Below are 26742 nucleotides of genomic sequence, written 5' to 3' on the forward strand. Positions count from 1 at the left end.
GACTTGATGTATCAACAGAACAGTGACTGTAACTCTTTGTAACTGGAGTCCAAGGCCTGATATAAAAGCAGAATCACGACTGCAGATCTGTTTGTGACTTGGGTGTAATCCTCATGTAAGGTCAGAATAGTGACAGCAGCTCCACTCCTTCCTCTTGCAGTTTGCTGAGGTCAAAGGTTATCAGTCTGACTCTGGTTGACAGCATTTGTACTTTGTATATTAGGCCACGTGAAGTACAAACTTTGGTATAAAGGAAATAAAGACTGCTATTTTTTTCCGTCTGTAATGGAACATAATGGAAAACAAAAAGAGATCAATTGCTTTTTGTGGACTGGCCATGAAATTAAAGAAGGTTGGTAACCTAGCTGTCATATTAAGGGGGTTTTACACATAGCGATATCGCTAACAATATAGCTAAAGCATCACCGATTTGGTGACGCAGCAGCGATATCGCTATGTGTGATACTTACCTCCGACCGGCTCCCCCGCTGGCCATCGCTGATCGCGCAAGATCGCGCAGCTCCTTTTCTCGTTGGGCACTTCCTGCTGGGCTTCCTGCTGGCGCCGACGCGGATGGGAGGACATCAGGATCGCTGCGTCTGAAAGGTAAGTAATGACCGCTAGATCGCTGCTGCATCGCTGTGAGATCTACCTGTGTGGCAGCTCACTAGCGACCATTTAGTGATGCACCAGCAATCCTGACCGGGTCATATCGTTGTCGGGATCGCTGGTGCATCGCTAAATGTAAAGGGGCCTTTACACTTTCTCCAGATCATGTCTGCTGTTCAGGGATAAGACAGAGTGGACAGTAGTGTGAGCAGTCCCCTCTCTGCATAAGTAGGATGAAGCCTCCCAGTTTATATTTTGATCTAATGCTGGAGATACCAGAGGTGCAAAGGCTAAAAGAAGCTGCTTGCACTGCTATCCACCCTGTCTGTCTGGATGCTGTCAGCTGCTGTTACCTTTAGATAACGCATATAGCGTACTGTCAAGCATTATCCAGGTCACAACAGCAAAGCCAGCTACTGCTCACAGTCACCTGTCCTATTAACACATTCTATTTCTGAGAAACTCTGTAAGTTACACAACCTCGATGACTCTCCTAACTTATGTCACTTGACAAGTGGAAAGGTTTTAAATACAAGAGTTAGGACTGTCCCACAAGGGTTGCCGTGACGTGGCGGGATGGCTTGTACATTCTTTTGATCAAAATTATGTTTACTAAATACCCTTATTATTATTACTACCGTCATGCAATTTTTGCAATTTATTTCTTACTTTTTTATTTTATGATATTTGTTTTTTGCTTTTTGTTTTCTCTGTGTAAAGGTCATGTGTTTATATGCATTTACATTTTGCATACACGTTCATTTACTTTTTCAGCTCAGACCTAGTTTAATATTTGTATTTGAGTTTGGTTATGCACTCCAACGTAAAGGGGTTATCCGGGAAGACACGTTCTTATTCTAATGGCTTGTACATGTTTAAAAGAATAAGGACATTAATATTCACCCAACCTAGATCCAACATTGCCTGCTGCTTCCATCCAGGCATGATACAATGACTACAGAACACAACACCGCTGCAGCTAATCACTGATCTCAGCAGATTGTGCTGTCTACATAAGAATTGCTGCTTATTTTACATTTTAAAAAGTGTGCTTCCACGCTATCCCTTTAAAGTTTATTTTGATTGTGACTCCTATAATGTTGAAAAGTGTGACTCATGTAAATGAATACAAATGTAATGACAAATACACCATCATAAATTATGCATTGCTTCCTTGTGGGACACTGAACCAAATATGAAAATAGATTTTTGTCCTCTAGTATATATTATCCTACACAAAGGTTTTCTATGACATTGACTCAAAGATATCGTGTACCTAAAACGATAGATCACATCAGCTACAGTGTCATATCATTGGTGCTAGTTGTCACATTAATTATGTTGCCTTAATTAACACACTAGTCAGTATAACCTCTTTGAAGGGAAGCGTACCACTTGTGAAGAAGACATATGCTTCCAGAACAGTTTTTGCTGACTAAAATGTCCCTTTTGCTGAGACATGCTTTAATCAAAAGTTATTAAAGTAGAAAGATCTCCCAAAGTTATTTTGTTCTGTAAGATGTTCGATTTTCTGTTGAAAGTGTTTTGGTAAAGCAGGAGAGATCTAAGAGACGGGTGGTGTCACCTGCAGAAGATACTCTGATGCACGAGATCTAGAATGGATATTCTTTATTTTTCCATTCCTGTTTTATTCCAAACTCATACTAGTAAATGTTGAGGGTACATATTTTATTACTAAAGATCCAAACAGATTGATCAAGAAAATACTGTTTTTCCTAATCTATAGTAAAATAAAAATAATTTTTTTAAACCAGACTTTGGATAAAAATGTACTTGATTCTTGGACCGATTCAAAATTATTTAAACAAATAATTAAAGAAATGTATGGGGTCCTCCTCCCCATTTTGACAACCTGCCAAGCTAAAGCAGACAGCTTTGCCCGGCTTTTCCCACTTGCCCTGGTGCAAGTAAATGAAAACATTACAGGTCTCAGAAAATGACCACCTTTCACTACTAAATAAAATCTATACGTGTTTAATATTGCCATAATTGTACTGACCTGAAGTGCTGACCACACTTGGAATTTAATTTCCATTTTCCAGTAGATTAAGTGGTAAAATGAACAGCATAATTCAAATTCATTTAAAAATTAACAGTATCATTCAAAGCCAGCTCTTCCCACAAAAAAACAAGCCCTCATGCTGCTATGTGAACCAAAAATGTTTCAAGTTATGGCTCTTGGAATAAGTGTAAAAAAGAAAAGTGCAAAAATGAAAAATCACCACATTGGGAAGGGGTTAAATGATGAGATTTTTTGTGGGATGTGTTGTAGTTTCAATTACACCATCCATTTTACTAAAAAATAGTTAAAAAACCTTGTAGTATGAAATGGTGTGAATATGCTATTGGCCATTGTTTTTTGGGTTTTGTTTTTACGGTATTCATTGTGCAGTAAAAACCATGACCTGTAAACATGATTCTTCAGGTCAGTACAATTATGAAGATACCAAACTTGCACACACATTTTTTTATGTAAGCAGTGAAAAAAAATTCAGACGCTTGGGTTGTTTCACCACTTTCCAAGACCAAAAATGTTTTATTATTAGTGATGAGTGAGTATAATCGTTGCTTGGGTTTTCCTAAGTATGCTCAGTTGTCCTCTGAGTATTTTGGCGTGCTCGGAGATTTAGTCTTTGTCAACACAGCTGCATGATTTGCGGCTGCTAGACATCCTGAATACATGTGGGGATTGCCTGTTTGGTAAGGAATATGTATTCAGGCTGTCTAGCAGCCGCAAATCATGCAGCTGCGTTGACAAAAAATAAATCTTCGAGCACGCCAAAATACTCAGAGGACATGCGCGCATGCTTGGGAAAACCCGAGCAACAAGTATACTCGCTCATCACAATTTATTATTACATCAGTATATCTGCATGAGAGATTGCTTTTTGTATTCAAAGCTGATAGATACAAATTTGGGGTGCATAAGATGTTTTGATCAGTTTTATTGCTTTTAAAAAGGAAGGATTGTTGACAGAAAATTTGAAATTTAACGTTTTGATTTTCTTTTCTCCATGCGGAGTAAACTGTATGAGATTATTAACGCTGATATTAATTATTTTGATAGACTGGACTTTTATAGATGCTGCAAAACCAGCTATGTTTATTTTTGTATTTTTTTTTTATTTCTTTGTTTTTAAAGGGTTGAAAAGTTGGTTGATTATAATTTGTATACATTTTAATTTATTTATTTTTTACTCTTTTAGTCCTCTTAGTGGACTTGAACCTGCAATTGTCTGAGCCTTTAAACTATATATTGCAATAACACAGTATAGCAGTATATAGTGATAATTTAGGCCTCTTATGAATCTCAGCCTACATTCTTACCAATGTTATACTATGGGGCAGTGTAGATCTGTTATTTATTTCTCATGCTGATTCCTTTGTGGGGGCTGATGGGAGCCTGCGCTTGTACAAGTTAGATACAGAAATCAGAGATTGACAGCATCATCTACAAGAAAATTCAGTAAAAAGCAATCAAAATGTTGTTTCAGCTTCAACTGAAAAATGAAACTGTTATGGACTTTCAAAAATTTTTCACTAAATGTCAGTTTTTTTCCGCCACTAAAATAATTTAAAAAAGAGACAAATTTGGTATTTCCATAATCATATACTAACCTGGATAATCATGATGCCAGGTTATTTTTTTCCACAAAATTTACAAAGTAAAACAATTCCAAAAAATCAAATGTCAGAACTGCATTTTTTTTTTTGCGATTTCATTGCACTTGGAATTTTTTTTCCTGATTTATCTCTAGTATACTATGCGTTAAAATGAATGGTGTTTTTCAAAAATACAACTCAACCTACAAAAAATACAAGACCTCATATGATTATGTGGACAGAAAAATAAAATATGGTGGTTATGGCTCTTGGAAGAAGGGGAGGAAAAAACAGAAATTGGGAAGGGATTAAATATCCCTTGAAACAATGTAAAGGCCCCGTCACACATAGTGACTCACCAGCGATCCCGACAACGATATCAACGTGTCAGGATCGCTGGTGAGTCGCTACATGATCGCTGGTGAGCTGTCAAACAGACAGCTTCACCAGCGATCAGGACCAGCGACGCCGAGCGCGCGTTGTCGCTGTGGTCGTTACTTACCAGCACGCTGATGCAGGCAGCCCGGGAGCAGCGGAAGTATGTGACGGCGGCGGGAGCTGATGTGCAGCCGGGATCAGGATGAGGCACCTGCTGTTCCAGTCCTCCACCAGCAGAGAGCGCGCCTGTATCCCCGGCCTCTCTGCAGGCGGCGTCCTGCTGCCTCCTGGTCCCCAGTGTGTGGCGGTGGCGGCAGCACTCGCTCGTAACTAAGGAACACATCGGGTATCTAAGGGACGCACGTCCCTTGGATACCCGATGTGTACCTTAGTTACCAGCTGATCGCTGGTCTCCCGCATGTCACACGCAGTGATGTGTGCTGGCCAGCGGGAGACCAGCGACCAAGAAAAAGTCCAGAGGTTTCCTGCAGTGATCAGCGATACCGGCAGGGGGGCCAGTCGCTGATCGCTGTCACACACAGCGATCTTGCTGGTGAGATCGCTGTTGTGTCACAAAAGTTGGGACTCAGCAGCGATCTCACTACCGAGATCGTTATGTGTGACGGGGCCCTAAAGCAGATTCTGATGCTATAGATTCTTGATTGATTGGTAAATAGTCACCGGTTTGTTTGCCTTCCATTAGTCTATAGCAGAAACTCATGAACACCCAGTATTGTTTTTTTTTTAAGATTTCCAGCTGTGTCAATCTATTTCATGTTCATCTGTGCATGAGTTATCCTTGTTCAAGAAAATTGCAGAGCTTCCTTTCCCTTACAGCCTTTATTACAAGATAGTTGAATATGAGCAAAGTACAATATGAGAAAGTAAGAAACACAAAGCTAATAAAAAAAGAGCTCCTCCTTGTCCAATTAATGCTACATTATGGCCATAACTGCAAAGATCTCATAAGCCGCAGACGTCTCCGTGCTGTATATGTAATGTGATTATACAGAAGATGCAAAGATCCTCCTGCTGCTTATGTGCTGGTGAACAATAAGGATGATTGTGCTGCTATAACAATCCTCTGCAGACGTAACGAAAGAAGCAATCCTGGAACAATACGCTAGAAATTCTTATTTGTGGTTAAATAACATACTGATTATTGTGACCCAGAGCAACCCATCATGTCGACTAATTGAGAGGAATGTCAAGGTCACTTAAGATCTTGATTAATCCAGCAAGCTTAGAAGTCAACGAATTGTGGCCTTAGAAACCACCAGGCATCCAGGATCACTTACACAAGCAAATGAATGTGTATTGATAAAACTGAGTTGAGTTCTAACGCATTTACTAGAACTATATTAAGACAACTAAATATACATGTATTTGTCCTTGTATTTTTACACGTTGTGTGAATTGTAGAACATACCCATATTTTTAGAACCATTCACTAAAGCAAGCATGCTAATACAGCTCAGCTTTGTTCAGTAGTACACTAACAAGATTAGGCATTTGTATGGTGTTTCCTAGGATTGCCCTACGAATGGGAGCTGTAAATGCTGAGACTATGATTTTCTAAGTTGCAGTGTTTGCATGATTACAAAGGCTAGGTGGAAATATTTTGTTGTGGAGCAGAAAACACTGATGATCTTCCTTTCTGAAGCTTACATTCATATAGATAAGAAGAAAGCATGTGAAGCACATTACTTGAGCACTGTCTGAAAGGCTCAGTGCTGTAATATAGAATTCATTTACTGATACCTAATATCTTAAAGAACACAAGACGCCTATTGACGTACTTGACACAGACGAACATCAGCCATTTACACAATCTGCGCTTACTACATGACTAGATCACCTAAAACAGTTTTACAATAATACTTGGTGACACTGACTATTATCTCTTACCCATACGTAAATGCGACATTATGGTTTATAACTAGGCACAGTAGAAATAATATGTAAAAAATAAGGTCACTTTCTCACATTCATAATATCCTAGCATTATGGCCCTCATGGCTCTTAGAACCTCATAAAGCACAATCTTTGTAGCTCTGTATTGTTATGGCCTAGCAATCAGGCAAATCATACCTCATGCTTTGCACTGAGGAGGGGCAATGACACAAAACAAGCATCTGCAAACCACACAGAGAGATGTTACCACTTAGATACCAGTCAGAGGCCTCTAAATCAGCAAAATGAGATCTCATGCTTCGCACTGAGGAGGGGCAAAAACCTCAAACAGGTGCCTGTGAAAAGCGATTCTGGTTTGGCTTTTATTCTAAGTTATATGGCAAGGCTCATTAAAAGGTCAATTTCGTCTTTTAGGGTTGCTACTTCTAATAGATGGTGCTAGAGTTCAAGTCTTTTTCCTCTCTAAAGAGGCTACATGCATATGACCTTATAAAATTTGGGCACTATTCTCACATCTAAAGTGACCATAGAATTCTACTAGTGAGACGTATGCCAAAACATAGTGGACAGTATTCATTGCCATTCATTTGATCACTTATACTGCATGACATAGTCAACAATGTTCTTCAATACAACTGTATGCATGGAACAATGTATAGCTAGGGACTATGTTGTTCCTGATAGGGAAAAGCCAATGGCAAAAGTGCACTCCTGTATAGGCATCCAGTTGAATATTTGAGGGACAAATTTTTGAAGCCACAAACATGGTTGACAAATGACCGAATCTAGCACTAAATGCATTGTCTTTCATAGTTTCATAGTTTTAAGGTTGAATGGCGACATAGATCAATCAAGTGAAAATTATATCTTAACAAGATTATAAAGAGGAAGGCAAATAACCCATTAGGAAGATGCCTATAGACTCATATAAAAGGGAAAATTCCTTCCTGACCCCACATATGGTAATCAGATTAGTTCCCTGAATCATTATCCCACTTCCAGTATTCATAACATGTAATATATTACTTTTCAAGAAAGGCTTCCATGCCCTCCTTGAATGTTTTACTGAATCAAACATTACATAGTTACATAGTTATATAGGTTGAAAAAAGACCTAGGTCCATCAAATTCTATCTTTCTTCACCTGTTGTTCATTATGTCACTAAATTAACTATAACCCACAATGTTATATGTACTGAGGAAATCATCCAATCTTTTTTAAAAGCTGTTATAGTGTCTGCCATTACTACCTCCTGAGTCGGGCATTCCACAGTCTGCCTGCTCTAACTGTAAAGAACCCATTCCTATTAGGCTGCTGTAATCGCCTTTCTTACACCTGTAATGAGGGCCCCAAAGTATAGTCCTTGGAAGGAATGTTATGCGCCAGTGATTTGTACTGACCACACATATATTTATACATGTAAATGAGATCTCCTCTAAGGTGTCTTTTTTCTAAGCTAAATAAGCCCAACTTTTCCAACCTCTCATCATATGAGAGGCCTTCCATCCCTTGTACTAATCTATAGTTGACCGCCTTTGGACTGACTCTAATTTCTGAATATCCTTTTTTAAATGTGGAGCCCAAAACTGGATCCCATAGTCTAGATGTGGCCTTACCAGTAATTCATAAAGGGGTAACAATACGTTGTGATCTCGGGATTTTATCTCTCCTTTTATACATCCTAATATTTTGCTTCCTTTTGCAGCTGCTGTTTGATACTGAGTACTACTGCTCAGCTTACCTGTAACCAGAATACCCAAGTCCTTTTCCTGTTTTGTAGTTCAGAGTATGCTCCTATTTAATGTATATGCAGCAATAGGATTACTCCGTCCTAGGTGCATTACTTTACATTTATCTACATTAAACCTCATTTACCAAGTGTTTGCCCATTTAGTCCAATTATCCAGATCATTTTGCAATATTGTACTGTCAAGGTTAGATTTTAGTATCCTACATAGTTTGGTGTCATTAGCAGGCATTGACACTTTACTCTCAATCCCACCCACAAAGTCACTAATAAAGAGGTTAAAAGAATTGGTCCTAGCACACATCCCCGTGGTCCCCACTGCTGACTATATCCCATTTAGAGAATGTACCATTTATGACAACTCTTTGTTTCCAGTCATTTAGCTAATTCCTTACTCATCTGCATATAGTTTCCCCAAGTCCTTGCTTCTATAGCTTCAGTATAAGGTTGTTATATGGAATAGTATCAAATGCCTTTGCAAAGTCCAGATAAATCACATCAGACTCATAACCAACATCCAGATTTGCACTTATCTCCTAATAGAAACCCAACATGTTGGTTTGACACAACTTATCTTTCATGAATCCATGTGGGTTATCACTTATTATTTTATTCTCTGAAATATATTTCTGCAGGTCATCTCTTATAATGCCCTCAAAAATTTTGCACATTACTGATGTCAGGCTTACCAGACTGTAGTTGTTTGGATCCACCTTCTTACCTTTCTTAAATATTGGTACTACATCAGCTATCCTCCAATCCTGTGGCACCATGTTGTTACAAGAGAGTCTAAAGGCCCCGTCACACACAGCGATATTGCCAGCGAGATCACTGATTTTGTGATGCCACAGCGATCTCGCCAGCAAAATCGCTGTGTGTGACATGGATCAGCGACCGGCCCCCCTGCCGGGTATGGCTGATCGCGCTCCATCGTCCTGGGCCGTTTTTTGATCATTAGTCTCCCGCTGGCCAGCGCGCATTGCTGCTTGTGGCAGCGAGAGTCCAGCGATAAGCAACGCTGGACACTGGTTTCCAATGTAAACATCGGGTATCTAAGAGCCGCGCGGCTCTTAGATACCCGCTGTTTACATTGAAAACCAGCTTGCTCGCTGGTCCTGATTGCTGGAGGGGCTGTCTATGTGACAGCTCACCAGCGATCAGCCTAATGATGTCCCAGCAATCCCATCCATGTCGGATTGTTGGTGGGATCTCTGGGACATCGTTATGTGTAACGGGGCCTTAAGAATATGAGATATAGTGGTCTGTCAATTACTGAGCTAAATTCCCTCAGTATCTGTGGATGAATGCCATTGGGGCCAGGGGATTTTGTCAATGTTTAATTTGCTCAGACGCAGTTATATCAGATGGTGAACTTTGACTTTTGCCTTGTTGAATATTTCAGCCTTTTCTTTGACCTCTATTATTATCTTGCTATTAATATCTTTTAAGGGACCTATACCATCTTTTTTTGCTTTTAGGAATTGATGTATTTGTTTCTCTGTGGATAACTTTGCCAGCTTGATTTTTTTTTTTACATTTTTTACTTAGATCTTTATACTCCTTAAATGATATTTCTGTATTTTTGGCCTTCAAGATTTTGAATGCTCACTGTTTTAGTCTCATTAAACTTTGCACTGTCTTATTTATTCATAATGGTTTATTTTTATTATTTGACATTTTATTAATAGAGGGAAGAGTCGTGTAGACTGGGACCATGTTATGGTGACTGGGGATACCGACCATAAATGGGGCATGTTTCAGGATACACTACTAGAATCCTGTAGAAAACATATACACTCTATTAGGCTATGTGCACACGTTGCGGATTCCGCTGCAGTTTTTTCCACGCGGAAACGCAGGTAAAACCGCAGGTAAAATGACCTGCGGTTTTGCTGCGTTTTGGCCTGCGGTTTCACACCTCTACTATGTTAAAGGTGTGAAACCGCAGCAGAATCCGCAGAAATAATTGACATGCTGCGGAAAAAAAACCGCAGCAAAACCGCGCGGAAAAAACCGCAGCGTGAGCACTGCGGTTTTGAAAACCCATAGGCTAACATGGTAAAGTACCATGTCTGCGGAACTGCTGCGGTTCCGCAGGGCCAAAACCGCAGCGGAACCGCAGCAAAAACCGCAGCGTGTGCACATAGCCTTATAATTTGTTGAAATCAGCTTTCCTAAAGTTCCAGGTTTTGAAATTTCTCTTTTGAATATTTAATTGAAAATTACTTTGAAACTTACCATATTATGGTCACTGCTTCCCAAATGCTCCCTGACCCATAGCTCTGAAATTGTATTTGATTTTTTGACAGAACCAGATCCAATAGATTTGTGACAGAGAGTGCCATAGTCTCACTGCTCTTACAGTAAAGAATCTCTGCATGTAATTATGAATGAACATTCTTTTTTCTAGACGTAAAGTGTACCTCCTTGTTAGCATTGCCGGCCTAGATGTAAAAAGATCATTAGTAAGATCTCTGTACTGTCCCTTCATATATTTGTAAACTGTAACAAAATTGCTCCTAAAGCCCCTTCTCACATAGCGAGATTGCTAGTGATATCACTAAAGCGTCACCGATTTTGTGACGCAGCAGCGATATTGCTAGCGATCTCGCTACATGTGACACGTATCGGCGACCCAGCCCCCCGCTGGATATCGCTGATCACGCAAGATCGTCCTGGTCCATTTCTCATCGTCAGCTTCCTGCTGGCGTCAATGAGTGACGCATGGACGCGAGCGGAAGATGTCATCAGAGCTGCGTGTGACAGGTAAGTAATGACCGCCGACCGCTGCTGCATCGCTGGTGAGATCTGCCTGTTTGGCAGCTCACTAGTGACCATTTAGCGATGCACCTGCAATCCTGACCGGGTCGCATCGTTGTAGGGATCGCTGGTGCATCGGGACCTTTAGTCTTCGTTCTTTCCAACTGAATAAACCCAAGTTCAACAACCTGTCTTGTTATAGCAGTTCACCCTGATAGGCACACAATCAAAACTGTTTTTTTTTTAGAAACACCAAATGTTCACTATTTGTGAAAGAGATCTAATTATAAGCCTGACACTAATGTGTAAAGAAAATTCATTTATAATGATTTTTTTAAAAATATTTTAAAATCTTCAATGCCAATGAAAATAAGAAAGAGACAAGAAAAACCAGGACTCATAAACAAGAGATGATTCCATATGACTTTGCAGAATGGTACTCCCATCACCACAAATAGAGCTGTCTCTTTTGTTTCTGATTTATGATGTGTACATTCGCTAATTAAGATGAGAACACAGGCACATATGGCTCGGAAAATTCTAATGAGATTTTTATGCATCACATCAATGTGCTGGTTTAACTTTGGCATTTTTAAGAATCCAATTTTTAATATACTGTATATGAATTTCTTAAAATATAGAATTTTTCTCTAAACAAAAAAAAACTGTTTAGCTATGGTCCATAATTAGATCTAAAGGAGATGTCTCCTTCTTTTGCAGGAAACTGTGCTACATCAATTACATGGGTAAATAGGAGATTTTCCCACAGGAGACGCCATGTGACCCCATATTGATCAAGATCGCAGTGGAACGTTTTTTGCTGTTGAATTGCATAATGGAAATCAGACGCTGGCTGTCATGGCTGCAGAAGACAAATTGCTGGTATTTGAGACAAATCATAGCCTCATTCTCATCTATGCTTCTTTCTTCTCAAGTTCTTCAAGACACGTTTATAGTTTTTTTTCCAATTAAATCTTAGCCAAGATGGCTGCTAATAAAAATAAGTAAAAAAAAAATCTGGGTAAATAAGCAATGGACGAGGCCAGTTTGTAATGTATTATATGAATTAGATATCGGGCAACATAACAAAAATGAGACCCAATTAAAATATATAATAATATTCTGAATTGGGTTTTAAGGGGAAATGGAAGATTTAGGTTAAGACGAAGGAGAATAAAGACAGCCAACCAGCTGGAGCATTTTAATCTCATTTCTTTTTTGTGCACCTTGGCATGCCTGAACAAGCGAAATAATTTCTCTAGGGCTTATTGGAAGTTGTATTCTTTTTCTTTCGCTCTTGGTTTCTTGCAACACGCAATAATCCCAAGATAGAGCCTCAAGCCATGGTATAAGTCTCACAAATCTTGTGCAGCGCGGTATCTGATACTCGCGCTCAGAATGGAGGAGATGAAAAGCTGCTAAGGTTTCCGCAGAGCAATGTTATACTAATACACAGTCCCGCAACAAATTCCTGATAACTGAGAGAAATGACTCCCTGCGAGAATCATTTCCATGATCCCAGCTTTTTCTTTCCGTTCCACGAATCACAGCTGTGCCTCGATTTGTCCTGACCTCATAAGCAATAAAAACTAGAAAAGTTGCATTTTGTAAACTTTAAGATTATGACAGAAGGATTTGGAAATTTTTCTTTCTACATATAGCCACATTGTTAAATATTAGAGAAGGCAATAAAGGAAAATTTTCCTTTTGTCCCGATTTTCACGTGACTTCAAGGAAGTCTTTAAGCCCAATATATTTGCAGCAATCCTTTATTTTTCTCTCCATTTTTATAATATAAAATCTGTTATCCTCATGTGATTTTTACCTTTATGTTGTAACATCTGTTGTAGCTATTTAACAACCGCAGGGTAATTTCCAATAACTGCAAAAATTAGAGCAGGAAAGCAGAAAAACAAACCGAAGAGTTCACGTCGGATGGTGTACTGTTCTCGTTTTCATATTCTATTGCCTAGTTTGAGCTTGCTTATGTCCAAATGAAATGAAAATGAATTGCTGTGTAATCTGAGAGCAGCATGATGAAGGGGCTGATACTTTGATTTCAGCAGCGTGTCACTTTCTGGATGGCATGCTGTCATTTTAATACAATCACAGTTTTTTCCTGTTACAGACCTATTACTGCTCAAGAATGCTGACCTCTATAAAACCCCACTCACATGACTGACACATTTTTGTGTACACTCTACATTGACAGAAAGCTGCCAGTCGATGGTGGGGGCAGCTTTACACAGAGCACGTAGGAGGCATGAGACACTTAATTGTGTAGTGATAATCACCTGATGTTAAAACACTTATTTTATTCAAATGGGAACACACAGCCTAGTAATTGACACATTGCTTGAATCAGGCTCTCAGCCCCTACATTATGCAGATTTTAATTCCTACAAAATAAAATAAATGAAGTACACAGTTCATAGTATCATATAGTGTATAAAGTGAAGTCTACTTGCCCCTTGTGGGTAGCTAATCTTAACCTACATGGCAGATAAACACAGGAATTAGCCTATCTGCTCTCTCTGTGATGAATATACTCACCCTCTCTGAGCAGTGATGATATTTTCCCTTGAGGGTGGACTGGTCTCCCTCACCTGGAATAAACTATATGGACAGCAGGACAAACTGGAATTTCCCAATTTGCTTTTCTCTGACTCTCACTATAGGTACATTCACCAGATAAAGTGAGTATTACTCACCCCTACTACTAGCTAGCCATGATGCAGACACTTTTTGCTTGGCTCCACAGCATCCCAATCCTCTATCGGCTGCCTTTTTCTATGTGTCTGACATCTACTGGAAAAATAGAACATTTGTATTGACTCACGCTTCAAGTATAAATTCTAATGCCAAGCCATGAGGCCTTGTGACCCAGCCATAGCACCAAAAATTCAGTACATTAACTCTTACAAGAAAACAATGCAATCCTATGTCTAAATACTAGCATGGGGACTAGAATAGACTCAATACTGGGTAGCAGAATTGCCTAGGAATACACAGCAGGGGAATACACAACATAAATCAAATTTGCATAAAAATAAAGCATCTTTTTTAACAAGGTGAGATTTTCATAGTAAAAGGGTCAGTGTTACTCAGTGCCAAGAGCAAAGGATATATGCATATTGGACAGTCGAGAACATGGCAGAGGGGTTTCAGTAGCATAAGTTCTATACTTTTGAAAGAAGGAGAAAGATTCAGTTTCATCCTTTTTCCATGTATCAAACTTACTCATAATAATAGAATAACTTAAAGCTATTGTTGCCTTCAATTATGTTTCTACCCTGTCTGCAGCTAGTTATAAAACAACAAATCACGCTCTATTCACCTTCCCTGGGTCCACCAGCCACAAAATTAATAATAGCGTGTTTTTTCACTGTTTTACCTTAATTCGTTTCTAAGAAGTGAGCAATGAAAATATCCCCACAGGAAAGTTTTCTACTGTTTTATGTTTAGCAAGAAAAGGAAATATGAAAGAAAAATGGAACTGGAGGTCTTGGATATTTTTGGAAATGAGTCCGATTTTACTGATAAAAGATCAATATTTTTTCTCATTTAGGACTTTTTTTTTGTCAAGGAAATGTTATTACAGTAAACTACATGAACATCTCCTATACCGGATGGGTCTGCAGTATAGAAACTGTGCAGTGGAGAAAAAAAGTCATTCTATTTGTTCGTTTCTGGAAAGTATGGAATTTTTCAAGAAACATATTCCTGCCAGCAAGAAGATTATCTGAAATGTTCTCTCTATAGCTGTTTTCCTCACACTCCAAAACATTATAAGGCAGGACCTCTGCAACAAGAAGCAAAGCCAGACAGACTGGCAAAAAATGCCTCTAAGGACATTGCAGGCTTCCAAAAGTAATGAGATAGCGGCCCTGTAGTATATCCACAGTAACTAGACTGTCTGACAGGAGCCAAAATATATCAATTCCCTTTCAATGGGAGCTGCCACGACCTCATGTTTCCTGCATGTACAGTCAGCATTATAAAAATCATTAGATCCGAGATGATACATACATATCATCTAGGGTCCGTATGAAATTGTAGCAATTGACAATGCATAAACTAGAAAATCAAAAAGTCACATTACCAATATTAAACCCCGAGGTATTTTCATTTTTGTGCTTTCGTTTTTCGCTCCCCTTCTTCCCAGAGCCATAACTTTTTATATTTTACCGTCAATGTGGCCATGTGAGGGCTTGTTTTTTGTAGGACAAGTTGTACTTTTGAATAACACCATTGGTTTTACCATGTCGTGTACTAGAAAATGGGAAAAAAATTCCAAGTGCGGTGAAATTGCAAAAAAAGTGCAATCCCACACTTTTTCTATTGGAATTTTTTACTAGGTTCACTAAATGCTAAAACTGACCTGCCAATATGATTCTCCAGGTCATTATGAGTTAATAGAAACCAAACATGCCTAGGTTCTTTTTTATCTAAGTGATGAAAAAAAAAATTCCAAACTTTGCGAAAAAAAAATTGTGCCTTTTTCTGATACCTGTAGCGTCTCCATTTTTTTGTGATTTCAGGTTGGGTGAGGGCTTATTCTTTGTTTGCTGGGCTGATGTTTTTAATGATATGATTTTCATTCAGCTATGATATTTTGATCGCTCATTATTGCATTTTAATGTAATGTCACGGCAACCAAACAAAACGTAATTCTGGCATTTTTACTTTTTTCTCCTACACCATTTAGCGATCAGGTTAATCCTTTTTTTATTGATAGATCAGGCGATTCTGAACGCGGTGATACCCAATATGTTTATGTTTGATTTTATTTTTATTGTTTTATTTTGAATGGGGCGAAAGGAGGGTGATTTGAACTTTTAGATTTTTTTTATTTTTTTATATTTTTAAAAACATTTTCTTTTTACTTTTGGCATGCTTCATAGGCTCCATAGGAGACTAGAAGCTGTCACGACCTAATCAGCTCTGCTACATAGAGACGATGATCAGATTGCCTCTATATAGCAGAATTATTCACTTGCTATGAGCGCTGACCACTGGGTGGCGATCACAGCAAGCTGGCACTGACAACCATAGAGGTCTCCAGGATACCTCCGGTTGTCATGCCAACACACCGGTGACCCGCAATCACATGATGCGGGTCACCAGTGGGCAGATTTCCGATGCAATTGCAGGAAGCGCTCGTTAGATGCCGCGATCAGTGTTTGACATTGGGATTTAATGGGGTTAATAGCTGCCAGTGGATTGCAATTAAACCCGCGGTTATTGCGGGAACATGTCAGCTGTTAAAAAAAGCTGACATGTCCCAGGAAAAATGTGGGCTCACCACTGGAGCCCACATCAAAGGGAGGGAGTCCGACATCAGCATACTATTACGCCCGATGTCGGAAAGGGGTTAATGCCATCATTATTATATTAAACAGATAACTGGAGGTAGGTGACTACATGGCGCTGGAGTATAGGTATAATTATGGAAGATCAACAAATGTATTTTATTTTCATGAAAATCTAATCCCATATATTCCAAGAATGATCCTAAAGTCCCAATAACCTTCAAAAGTTTCTCATCCAAGGGTCTATTCTAATCTGCATGTTATAATTACTCTCGTTTCTGGAGCCCTTTAGGGCTCTGTCCTGATACTTCTGCATTTAAGCCAATCATTCCTTAAAAAGAGTCTGTCAATAGGTTTTTGTTATCTCATCTGAGAGCAGCATAATGTAGAGACAGAGCCTCTGATTCCAGTGATTTGTCCCTTATTTGTATGCTTACTGCACTTTTAATAAAAGAATGTTTTTGTCAGCATGAGATTATCATTAGAGGACTAGTAAACCTGCTGTCAGGTAGTCAAGCATATTCATGAACTCGGTATAACCTCCCCACCAACAGTGATTGGCAGCTTCTTTTGTACATGGGTGGAAATCTACCAATCAGTGGTGTAGACGGGGTTATACAGAGCTCAGCATTCAGAGTGCTGCTTAATCTGCAGCAGATAAAAGAGGGAATTTATCAAAATGACAGCGAGCAGCCAAGTAAATGACACATCACTGAGAGTCTTTGTCCCTAGATTATGCTACTCTCAGATGGGGGAGCAAAAACATGGTGACTGATTTAAGAATTGCTTTATCACAAGTTTTTTCTCTTTGCTCTATTTTACCGATGAATCTCAATATACAGTGGCCCATGCATCATATGGCAACTGACTCATTTCAATAAAAATGCCTTCTCTAAACATGCTGAATTAGGAGGAGGTACCCCTCACATAGATATTAATATAGATTGTTTTCTTTCAAGTAAAAAAGATTGTGCATGACAAATCTTGACACCATAGTTAAACATTTTTATGCTTTTTGAATTGAAAGCCTTGATTCAGCTGTCTGATCTCTTTGACAGCATGATCACATTTTTGCTCCAAAGCTCTGAGAAAAGTAAAGTTAGTTATCCTAAATATAATACTCTCAAAGTCATAAAGTAGCGTCTGTCAGCAAAGAGTACAGGTATAGACATAAAAGGCATCTGACAATGAGTTGATGTTTCTTAATGGTTTTAGAAGAATCATTTTAGAATTATAAATTAAATGTATTTTGCCCTAAGTGAATATTATGTTATCCACATATATTACATGTTTCACAATCACAATAGCAGCACATGATAAATTCTTTAGGGTCCTCACCCCTTTTCAGGTATTTAAGAATATACAAGTTAGTAGCTTACACTGCACATTTACTGGCCCGATGGGGTAAACTGTAAATTCTCTAGGGGGACATTCATTTTTAAAGGGAATCTGTCAGCAGTTTTTTGCTACTTCATCTGAGAGCAGCCTGATGTAGGCAAAGAGAAGCTTAATCCAACAATGTATCACTTAGACTACTGGGTGCAGCCATTCTGACATAATCAGAGCTTTTAGATTTAGCAAAAAGCAGAGCTGAGAAAGCTAGCCCCGCCCACACCATAGTCCATAGACAATGAGGTGCTTAGCTGCTGGACAGCCCGACAATGTTAATCTCTTTGTGATAAATCCTTCACAGTTAGTAAACAACAGCACACACTTGGACAAGTGACACATCCCTGAATTCTGTGATTCAACCTCTATCTCCTGCTGTCTTGAGATCACATATCAAAAACCTGCTGACATATTCCCTTTAATGCACTGATATTACTTGGAAAGATATACGCACTACAAAATAGGTTCAAATAAATCTTTTTTCAATTTTTTTTTAAATGTTTGTTATCCTCCTTGCCTAAAAATATTCTTTAGGGTACGCTCACACTGGCATCAATTCTCTCGTTCAAAAGAATTGGACCAATTATGCTAATGAAACGCTTCTCAGAGCTTGTGCAAAATGTCATCTGAGTGTGATCCGATTTTCTCCCATGAGAAAATCGCAGCACAGGTGTGGAGAAGATGGAGAACATAATGTCTCCTCTTCTCCATCGGATAGCACTCGAATAGCACTCCACAAAACCTCGGATAGCACGCGGTCGTGTTATATGGCAGTGTGAGCGTTCCCTCAGAGTGGACAAATATTTAGTGCAACCTTGGCTGATAAGCACAATAATGAAAAATTGCATAAATGGAAAGTAGGTCCTCAGATTAGTTTCTTCTTTTAGGCCCAATGTGCCTAAATCCAACTATCTCTAATTGTTTGGAGTCTCAAAAAAAGGAAAATATTCTGGACCTCCAATAGGAAATCCAAATCTCTTAAAAAATTGAGAAGCCCTTTGGCTGGAGCAATCCTTCTACTAACCAGAGTACTTTTCTGAGGATTGCCTTTGCTGACTGACCTCAGCATCAGTAGAGCAAATAATATGGTGCGCTATGGACATCTCATCTTCCCTTGACACCTATTTTCAAAAGTTGGCAACTCTGACAGCTGATAAGTTCAGACACATTAATGCCGTCTATATACCTATATTTGACATTTTTACATTTACGGTAGGAAGATGCCTCTGAGATACTAAACAATCCTTCCAAATTCAGCTTTTTCAATAAATTTTGCAGGCTTAGAAAAGAGTACTTGGTTTTTACATGGTACTTAAGATTGTATCTTCAGATAAAAAGTGCTAAAGTCCATACTGCCTGTCAAAGGTCAAAGTTATTCTCATGTTATAGCACATGCAATCAGAAATAATCTTAGAAAGATTTACTTATAAATAAAGATGCACAATAGATGAAAATAGTGACATTGAATTCAACATTATTGATTATTTCTACTGAATTCATCACAAAATTGTCAAAATACAACCACTTTAATCTTTAATAGAATACCTATAATGTAATTTTTTTAAATGAAAGATACTACCTAATCTGTCTGGCAGATCGGTAGAGGTGAGTCTTGAAACCCTGAAATTTGCTGCTTGTCAGGCAGAAGTACTCTGCACAGAATGGTGTACAACTTCACCAGAAAGCCTGTAAACCAGTATTCCACTCTGTGTATAGGCGCATTAACTTTCTATTAAGCCAATGCAACTCTTCCTGTGCGCGCTAAAGCAGGAGCTGAGAGCATGTGCCTCATGCGTTTGACTTTTAGTGTGGCTCTTTAAGTGATTGATGGAAGTCTCAAGATCTGCAGGACATGCTAGGCAGTACCTATCATTAAAAAAATGATAGGTAATCTTTAATATGCAAATTGCCTCTTCAGAAAGAAAGAGGACTTTTACTCTACAGCGCCACCTATTGGTAGTAGCGATCCTACAAGTCACAATCAACCCTTTAACGAGTCTTGTAGTTTGACTTAGGATACAAGCCAAATCAGAATCTTTTTGGCTTGTATCCTAAGTCATACTACAAGACTCGTTAAAGGGTTGATTGTGACTTGTAGGATCGCTACTACCAATAGGTGGCGCTGTAGAGTAAAAGTCCTCTTTCTTTCTGAAGAGGCAATTTGCATATTATTTTCCCAGAGGAGCATTGCACGGCGAATAAGTCTCCTTACCTTGACAAGCCACAGCTGGCATGTCACTCTCCGCAAGGAGAAACCTTACTTCTTAGACCCTAGGTAATCTTTAATAATTTAATTCAGGTTTTCCATTCAGTCTCATTGCCACAGGTGTGTCTGACTTTACCAACATTTGTAAAAAAAAATTCCTTTTTCGAAAGGTCTTACTAAATTACAATACTCTACTGTAACAGAGTGTCACCACTGCAACAACTCAGTTCATGAATTTTCTTTCTTCACAATCAGTTCATGATTAACTATGAGTGGTATTATTGAAAAATGGAAGCAGTTAGCAATCACAGAAACTCAGCCACAAAGTGGAGACCACATACAGTTACAGAGTGGGAACATTGTGCTGAGGCACAAAGCGCATAAATGTCACCAGCGCTCGGCTGACACAAAAACTGCCGAGCTCTAATTCTCATCTTCCATTAATATCAGCATAAAAACCTGTGTGCTGGGAGTTTTATGGCATGGGTTTCCTAGCCAAGCAGCTGCATGCAAGCCTCACATCACCAAGTGCAATACTAAACATAACATGAAGCACCAATTAACACTGGAGCAGTAGAAACTTGTTCTGTGGAAGGACAAATTGTGCTTCATTATCTGGCAGTCTGATGGATGAGATTGGGTTTGGTGAATGCCAGGAGAACGTTGCATGCCTGACTGCATTATACACACTGTGAAGTTTGGTGGAGGACGGATAATGTTATGGAATTTTTTTTCAGAGTTTGGTGTAGGCCCTTAGTGCCAGTAAAAAGAACTAATAAGGCTTTGGCCTACCAAGAAGTTTTTGACAATTTTATGCTTCCTACTTTAGGATACAGTATGGAGAAGGCTGTTTTCTGTTCCAGTATGACTGTGCCCAAGTGCACAAAGCAAAGTCCATAAAGACATGGTTGGGTTAGTTGGGTTTGGAAGAACTAATATACTTATGGAACGTGTAGGTGTCACAATACTTTGGTCAATATAATGTAGACATACTGTTAATTTCTTAAATAAATATGAACCTTTAGCACTAGCCTTAATGGTGGAGTATTGTGGATAATTGGTCAAAAAACCATACCTGATTCATGGTTCTTCTTTCTCATAAGTTAAGACTGTGGTATGGGATGGGTGTCTATCTTGGTTAATAGTGATATATATATATTCCGAGAGGTTTTATGGATCATACATTGATTTACAGGTTAGCTTCCTATAGTTAGCACAATAGAGAATTTTTGCATAGATCTTCTGAAAGGATTGAAGTTTCATCTATGACATCACGGTTATAAAAGGGAGTGATGAAGTGTTTATGAGGGTGCCTTGATTTATTCCTGCATTAGAAAGGATTCTGATTTAATCTACATATCCCTCTGTTCGGCACAATATGCACAATGGTTTTTTATTGACTTTATTGACTTTATTGATCCATGTATTTTGTTAATGGCGTTCCCTGTGTGCAAAAGGTTATAAGAGGATTTCAGAAACATATCTTGTTGCAGAAATCTTTTGAGAAGTACAAAATTACTGTGCATCACCAGATTATATTCACTTGCTACAAAGATGATTCCGACGCTAACAGGGGTAAATGGGTCATTAAAACAAGAAAGTGATAATGCAAGAGCTCTTGGCAGACAAACATTTCATTTACTTCAGTACTCCAATAACACATGCCACATTCAGAGCTTGTCAATGTAAACCATAAAAAGAAGCACGCTTTGTATAAATTATTCTACTTGAAGGAAAAAGCAAGCTACACATAGACAGAGAACAGCAAGTATGGGTGTAAGTAAAACACCTTACCTTAAATAGCCTTAATATATTAGCAACCATAATGGAAACAGAACTTGCTGCAGCTCCTATCACTGCAGATATCCTATCCGGCTTGGTAAAAATAGGTGAATCTCCATTTGCACATCTTACATCAGTAGCATCTTTTTCTATTAAAGCTTGCACAAAGGTTAAAGATTGCTCCAAGGCATAGGTATCCCTTGAGCAGGTGTCAAGGATCCGGACACCTAAAGTAATGTTTGGAAGAAGGTCCTGGTCTTTGTTTATCTGGTCTATGGCATACATCATTGCCTCAAGTCTGTGAATTCCCTTTTCTTTTTTAAGTTCCCCACAAGGCACCCCACGTTCTCCTCTTGAATGGACTGGGAAAAGACCACCAAGTATAACGTCCCCTTCCACTCGGATAGAGTGGGCATATTCTTGACTTCCAACTGTATGTACCAAACTTAAGATCCAGTATAGCCTTATGACCAAAAACATTGTGGAAAGACCACCAGACATTGATTTTCTTTCCAAAGCCAATCTTGCCAAAGACATGTTCACTATCCGAAAGCCAATGCTGTAATTTAAGATGCAAAATCGTAGACCCTTTCAAGTTGCATCTACGAGATGCTACCATCAGTGCCCACTAAGTGACTATATAGGAAGGTTGAGCTGATAAATCAGCAGTTTCTGTAGCAGCCTCAAAACTAGAATTAAAACATATGATTCAATTTTGCACATTCTTCATATTCAGACAATATTGCAGTTGAATTAATATATCGGGAAGGTCTTGCAGTGATTCGGTGTTAGACAATTGTCTCCAAGTCATATTCATTAGGTACTGTCCACCTGAAAAAGAGAACAGACAAAATATGTTTAGTCTCTGCGCTTGCCCTCCAGATATGCCAAATACATAACTAACATTACCTTAACAAATACATTGAAATAACAGATGCAACTGTGCGCTGAGATTGCTATGACTCATTTCCTACACTGCATACCTTGCCTAATTCAGGTCAGTGACCATGAAAACAATATTGAAAGTGATTTGTGCTGAAAAACAAGTCTAATTTGCTTCATTATTTGATGAGAAAGCTAGGCGACGTACAATCATCAAGATAAATTATGTCTAGTATTAATTCTGATATTAACTTTAAAGAAGGTAAATAATATTTTGTTGTTTTTGGCTTTTTTAAATATTTTTTTTGTAGCAAAAAATGCTGCAGTGAGATGTTGGCTGTCAGCCATTAGCAAACCATGCCGTTACCAAAGCCATCAGCAATCTAAAAACCTTTAGCTGACCACATTTTTTTTGCAGAAGTGTCCAATTAATGGTTAGTCATCTATTCTATAAAGGGAGTTTTTCTCTTCTTTTTTTTCCCTCATTATAGCCTTTAGTTATTTTGTATTGTCTAAGTACAGCTAGATATGGTTGTCATGCTACAGACTAATGTTCCCTAACTAGCGGATTGAGAGTCAATTGTGGTTTGTGGCCCCCTGAATGCAGCAATTGGTAAAACGTACTGTGCACTAGCTTCTTCAGTGATGTTACAGTGTTAATGAAGCTGAGCACTAGAGTATAAGCCATATGCTGTGTCTGGCAATTAATATTAGAGTGGCTCAACACAACATATTAAAAGTGTCTCACAGCAAGCTGCAAAAACGCTACAGCCTGATTTTACCTTGAAGTCAGTGCTCAATTATTGCTCCATTTTTCCCTGTTTTTGCCCAAATGTAACACATTTTAAGTATGGCACTATGGAAGGAAAGAAGCCTAAGAATATGTGCACTATGTTGGAAATTTTCCACCTAACAAAATCAGAAAATCTCAGTAATGGGAGAGTCATTCTTCACTGAATACAGATTTTACCTCATAATTGAGAATTTTGATAATGACTGATCAATTTTGGCAGAGAAAAAAGCAGATTTTCTGATAAAATCAAAGTTGCTTATTTTCATGTGTACTATTGATTTATGAAATGAAGATTATAATGATGGTTACTCTTTAATCAAATGGATTTTAACTCAACGGCATCCAAGCCTAGTGTTATAACATTTCTATCATCAACTCTGCTCTTCCTCAGATACGTGATTTGCACCAGGAAAAAATGTATGGATTGAGAGGATCTATAACCTACTATGTTGTCAGTTTTACTGTAATTAAAAGCACCAATCTAGTATGACGTTTCTCAGGAGCTGACCTCAGCACTCGACGCACCCAGTCAAGTGCTGAGTACCTGAGCAGGAGGAGAACCCACTTGCCATCGAGGACATCGGCGCGCTATGGGAACCTGGTGTCTGTGCCTCTGTCGGGGCCCGCGAGTTGGCCCCCCTGCTTGCTCGGGGCCCCCAGCACTTGCGATACTTACTTTTCCCCGCTCCACCACTGCGATATCTTGCACGTCTCCTGACTGTGACATTCAGGTCAGAGGGTGTGATGAGGTCACAGTCTAGAGAGCCGTAAGGTGGCGAGGATGAGGAGTCCAGTGCAAAGCAGTGGCCAGTGATAAGAGGTAAGTATTTCTTTTTTTTGTTTAATGTTTGGAGCATTATATATGGGGACCATCATATACTGGAACATCATATGGGGGTCATTATATATGGAGCAATATATGGGGCTCATTATACACTGGAGCATCATATATGGGGCCCATCATACATTAGAGCATCATATGTGGGGCCCATCATACACTGGAGCTTCATATATGGGGCCCATCATACACTGGAGCATTATATATGAGGTCCATTTTACACTGGAGCATCATTTATAGGGCCCATCAAACACTGGAGTATCATATATGGGTTTCATTATACACTGGAGCATCATATATGGGTCCCATTATACTTTATATGAAGCATTATATGGGCCCAAAATACACTGGAGCGTCATATGGGGCCCATTACATATGGAGCATTACAGTGGGGAAAAAAAGTATTTAGTCAGCCATGAATTGTGCAAGTTCTCCCACTTAAAAAGATGAGAGAGGCCTGTAATTGACATCATAGGTAGACTACAACTATGAAAGTCAAAATGAGAAAACAAATCCAGAAAATCACCTTGTCTGATTTGGTAAGACTAATTTTGCAAATTATGGTGGAAAACAAGTATTTGGTCATTAACAAAAGTTCATCTCAATATTTTGTTATATATCCTTTGTCGGCAATGACAGAAGTCAAACGTTTTCTGTAAGTCTTCACAGGAAACACTGTTGGTGGTATGTTGGCCCATTCCTCCATGCAAATCTCCTCTAGAGAAGTGATGTTTTGGGCCTGTCGCTGGGCAACACGGACTTTCAATTCACTCCAAAGGTTTTCTATGGGGTTGAGATCAGGAGACTGGCTAGACCACTCCAGGACCTTCATATGCTTAAGTTGGAGAACTTGCACAATTGGTGGCTAACTAAATACTTTTTTCCCCACTGTTTATGAGGACTGTTATGTATGGAGCATTATATGGGGACTATTCTGTAGAGAGCATTATATGGGCCCCATTCTGTATGGAACAATATATGGGGCCCATCATATACTGCATGGAGCATTATATGGGACTCATTATACTGTATGGAGCAATACATGGAGCTCCTTATACTCTATGGGGCCCATTCGATATTTTATGGAGCATTATATGGTATGGGCCCATTATATATGGAGCAATATATAGGGCCCATCAGATGCTGAAGCATTATATGGAGCCCATCATATACTGTATTGAACATTATAGGTGATCCATTATGTATTGAGCAATATATGGGGCTCATTATTCTTTATGGAGCATTATATGGAGCCCATTATACAGTATGGAACAATATATGGGGATCATTATACTAAATGGAGCAATATACAGTATGTGGTTCATTATACTGTAAGGAGCATTATATGGGGTCCATTATTCTGCATTGAGTAATATATGGGTCTCATTATTCTGTATGGAGCATTATATGGGGTCCATTATAATGTATGGAGCAATATATGGTGCCCATAATACTGTATGGAGCAATATAGGTGGCTCATTATACTGTATGGAGCAATATATGTGGCTCATTATACTGTATGGAGCATTATATGTGGTTCATTATACTGTATGGAACAATATCTGGGGCTCATTATGCTGCTTGAAGCACCATATTATGCCCATAATACTGTATGGAGCAATATATGGGGCTCATTATTCTGTATTGAGCAATATATGGGGCTCATTATTCTGTATGGAGCACTATGTGGTGCCCATAATACTGTATGGAAGTCTGGTTTCTGACCTCTTGTAGAATTTATAATATATATCACAAATGTAATGTAAGAAGTGAAATCTTTGTCATTGTACTATACCTATATTTCTCTGCTGTATCTGTGCATCATGAATTGTGGTATGTGTTAAAGGGGTCCACTAAGACTCTTTCACCCGGGGCCCTAAAAAACATGAAACCGGCCCTAGCATTGGTTCCCTCATCCATATTTATTTTTTGGTGCAAGGAAGGTCGAGTTCATGACTAAAATACTTGTTTGGGATTACCGATGAATGAAATTCATTTGACAAAGAATGTGAGTGAAAATTTCTATTAAGGGTAGGTTCACACAAGTGTATCAAAAATCTGTCAGAATTTCATACAGAAAAGTGGGACGACTTTTTTTCTCACCTGTCATCCGTGTGCAATATTTTTTTGCAGCAGTTAATCATTTACATGACCATTTACAGTTTCCTATGTTACAGAATTGCAATGTGTCCGGGTAAAATCAGATGCTATAATGTGGCTCCGTGTGGCATCCGAATTTTTTCTCATACCCACAGACTTGAATGAGTGCGTCTAATCTGATTTTTGCAGGAAAATAGGGTATGCTGTGATTTTTATTACATGCAGGTTTAGTCAGTGAAAAAAATGAGTTATCCGCATTGCCCAATTGAATGACATGGGTCTGGGTGCCATCTGATTTTTGGAGGGATAGCACTCTGACCGAAAGTACAGTCGTGTGCACGAACCCTAACAATGAAATTCCTGCATGAAATTTTCTTTAACAAAACCAAACTTAATAAAGGATAAAT

General features: G+C 38.8%; 1 protein-coding gene across 2 annotated transcripts in view; it reads right to left on the minus strand.

Moving 5' to 3' along the window:
- GRM8 (glutamate metabotropic receptor 8) overlaps positions 1 to 26742 on the minus strand; it is a 1729433-nt gene that overhangs the window by 1658523 nt on the left and 44168 nt on the right. For both annotated transcript variants that reach the window (XM_073573421.1, XM_073573422.1), the window contains exon 2: positions 21735 to 22553. In XM_073573421.1, coding sequence (XP_073429522.1) covers positions 21735 to 22259 — 525 coding nt within the window. In that variant the 5' untranslated portion in view covers positions 22260 to 22553. The remainder of the gene's footprint in view (positions 1 to 21734; positions 22554 to 26742) is intronic.

The sequence above is a fragment of the Dendrobates tinctorius genome, unplaced genomic scaffold (genome assembly GCF_039654945.1).
Source record: "Dendrobates tinctorius isolate UK_male_01 unplaced genomic scaffold, ASM3965494v1 ptg000035l, whole genome shotgun sequence".
Classification (NCBI taxonomy): Eukaryota; Metazoa; Chordata; class Amphibia; order Anura; family Dendrobatidae; genus Dendrobates; species Dendrobates tinctorius.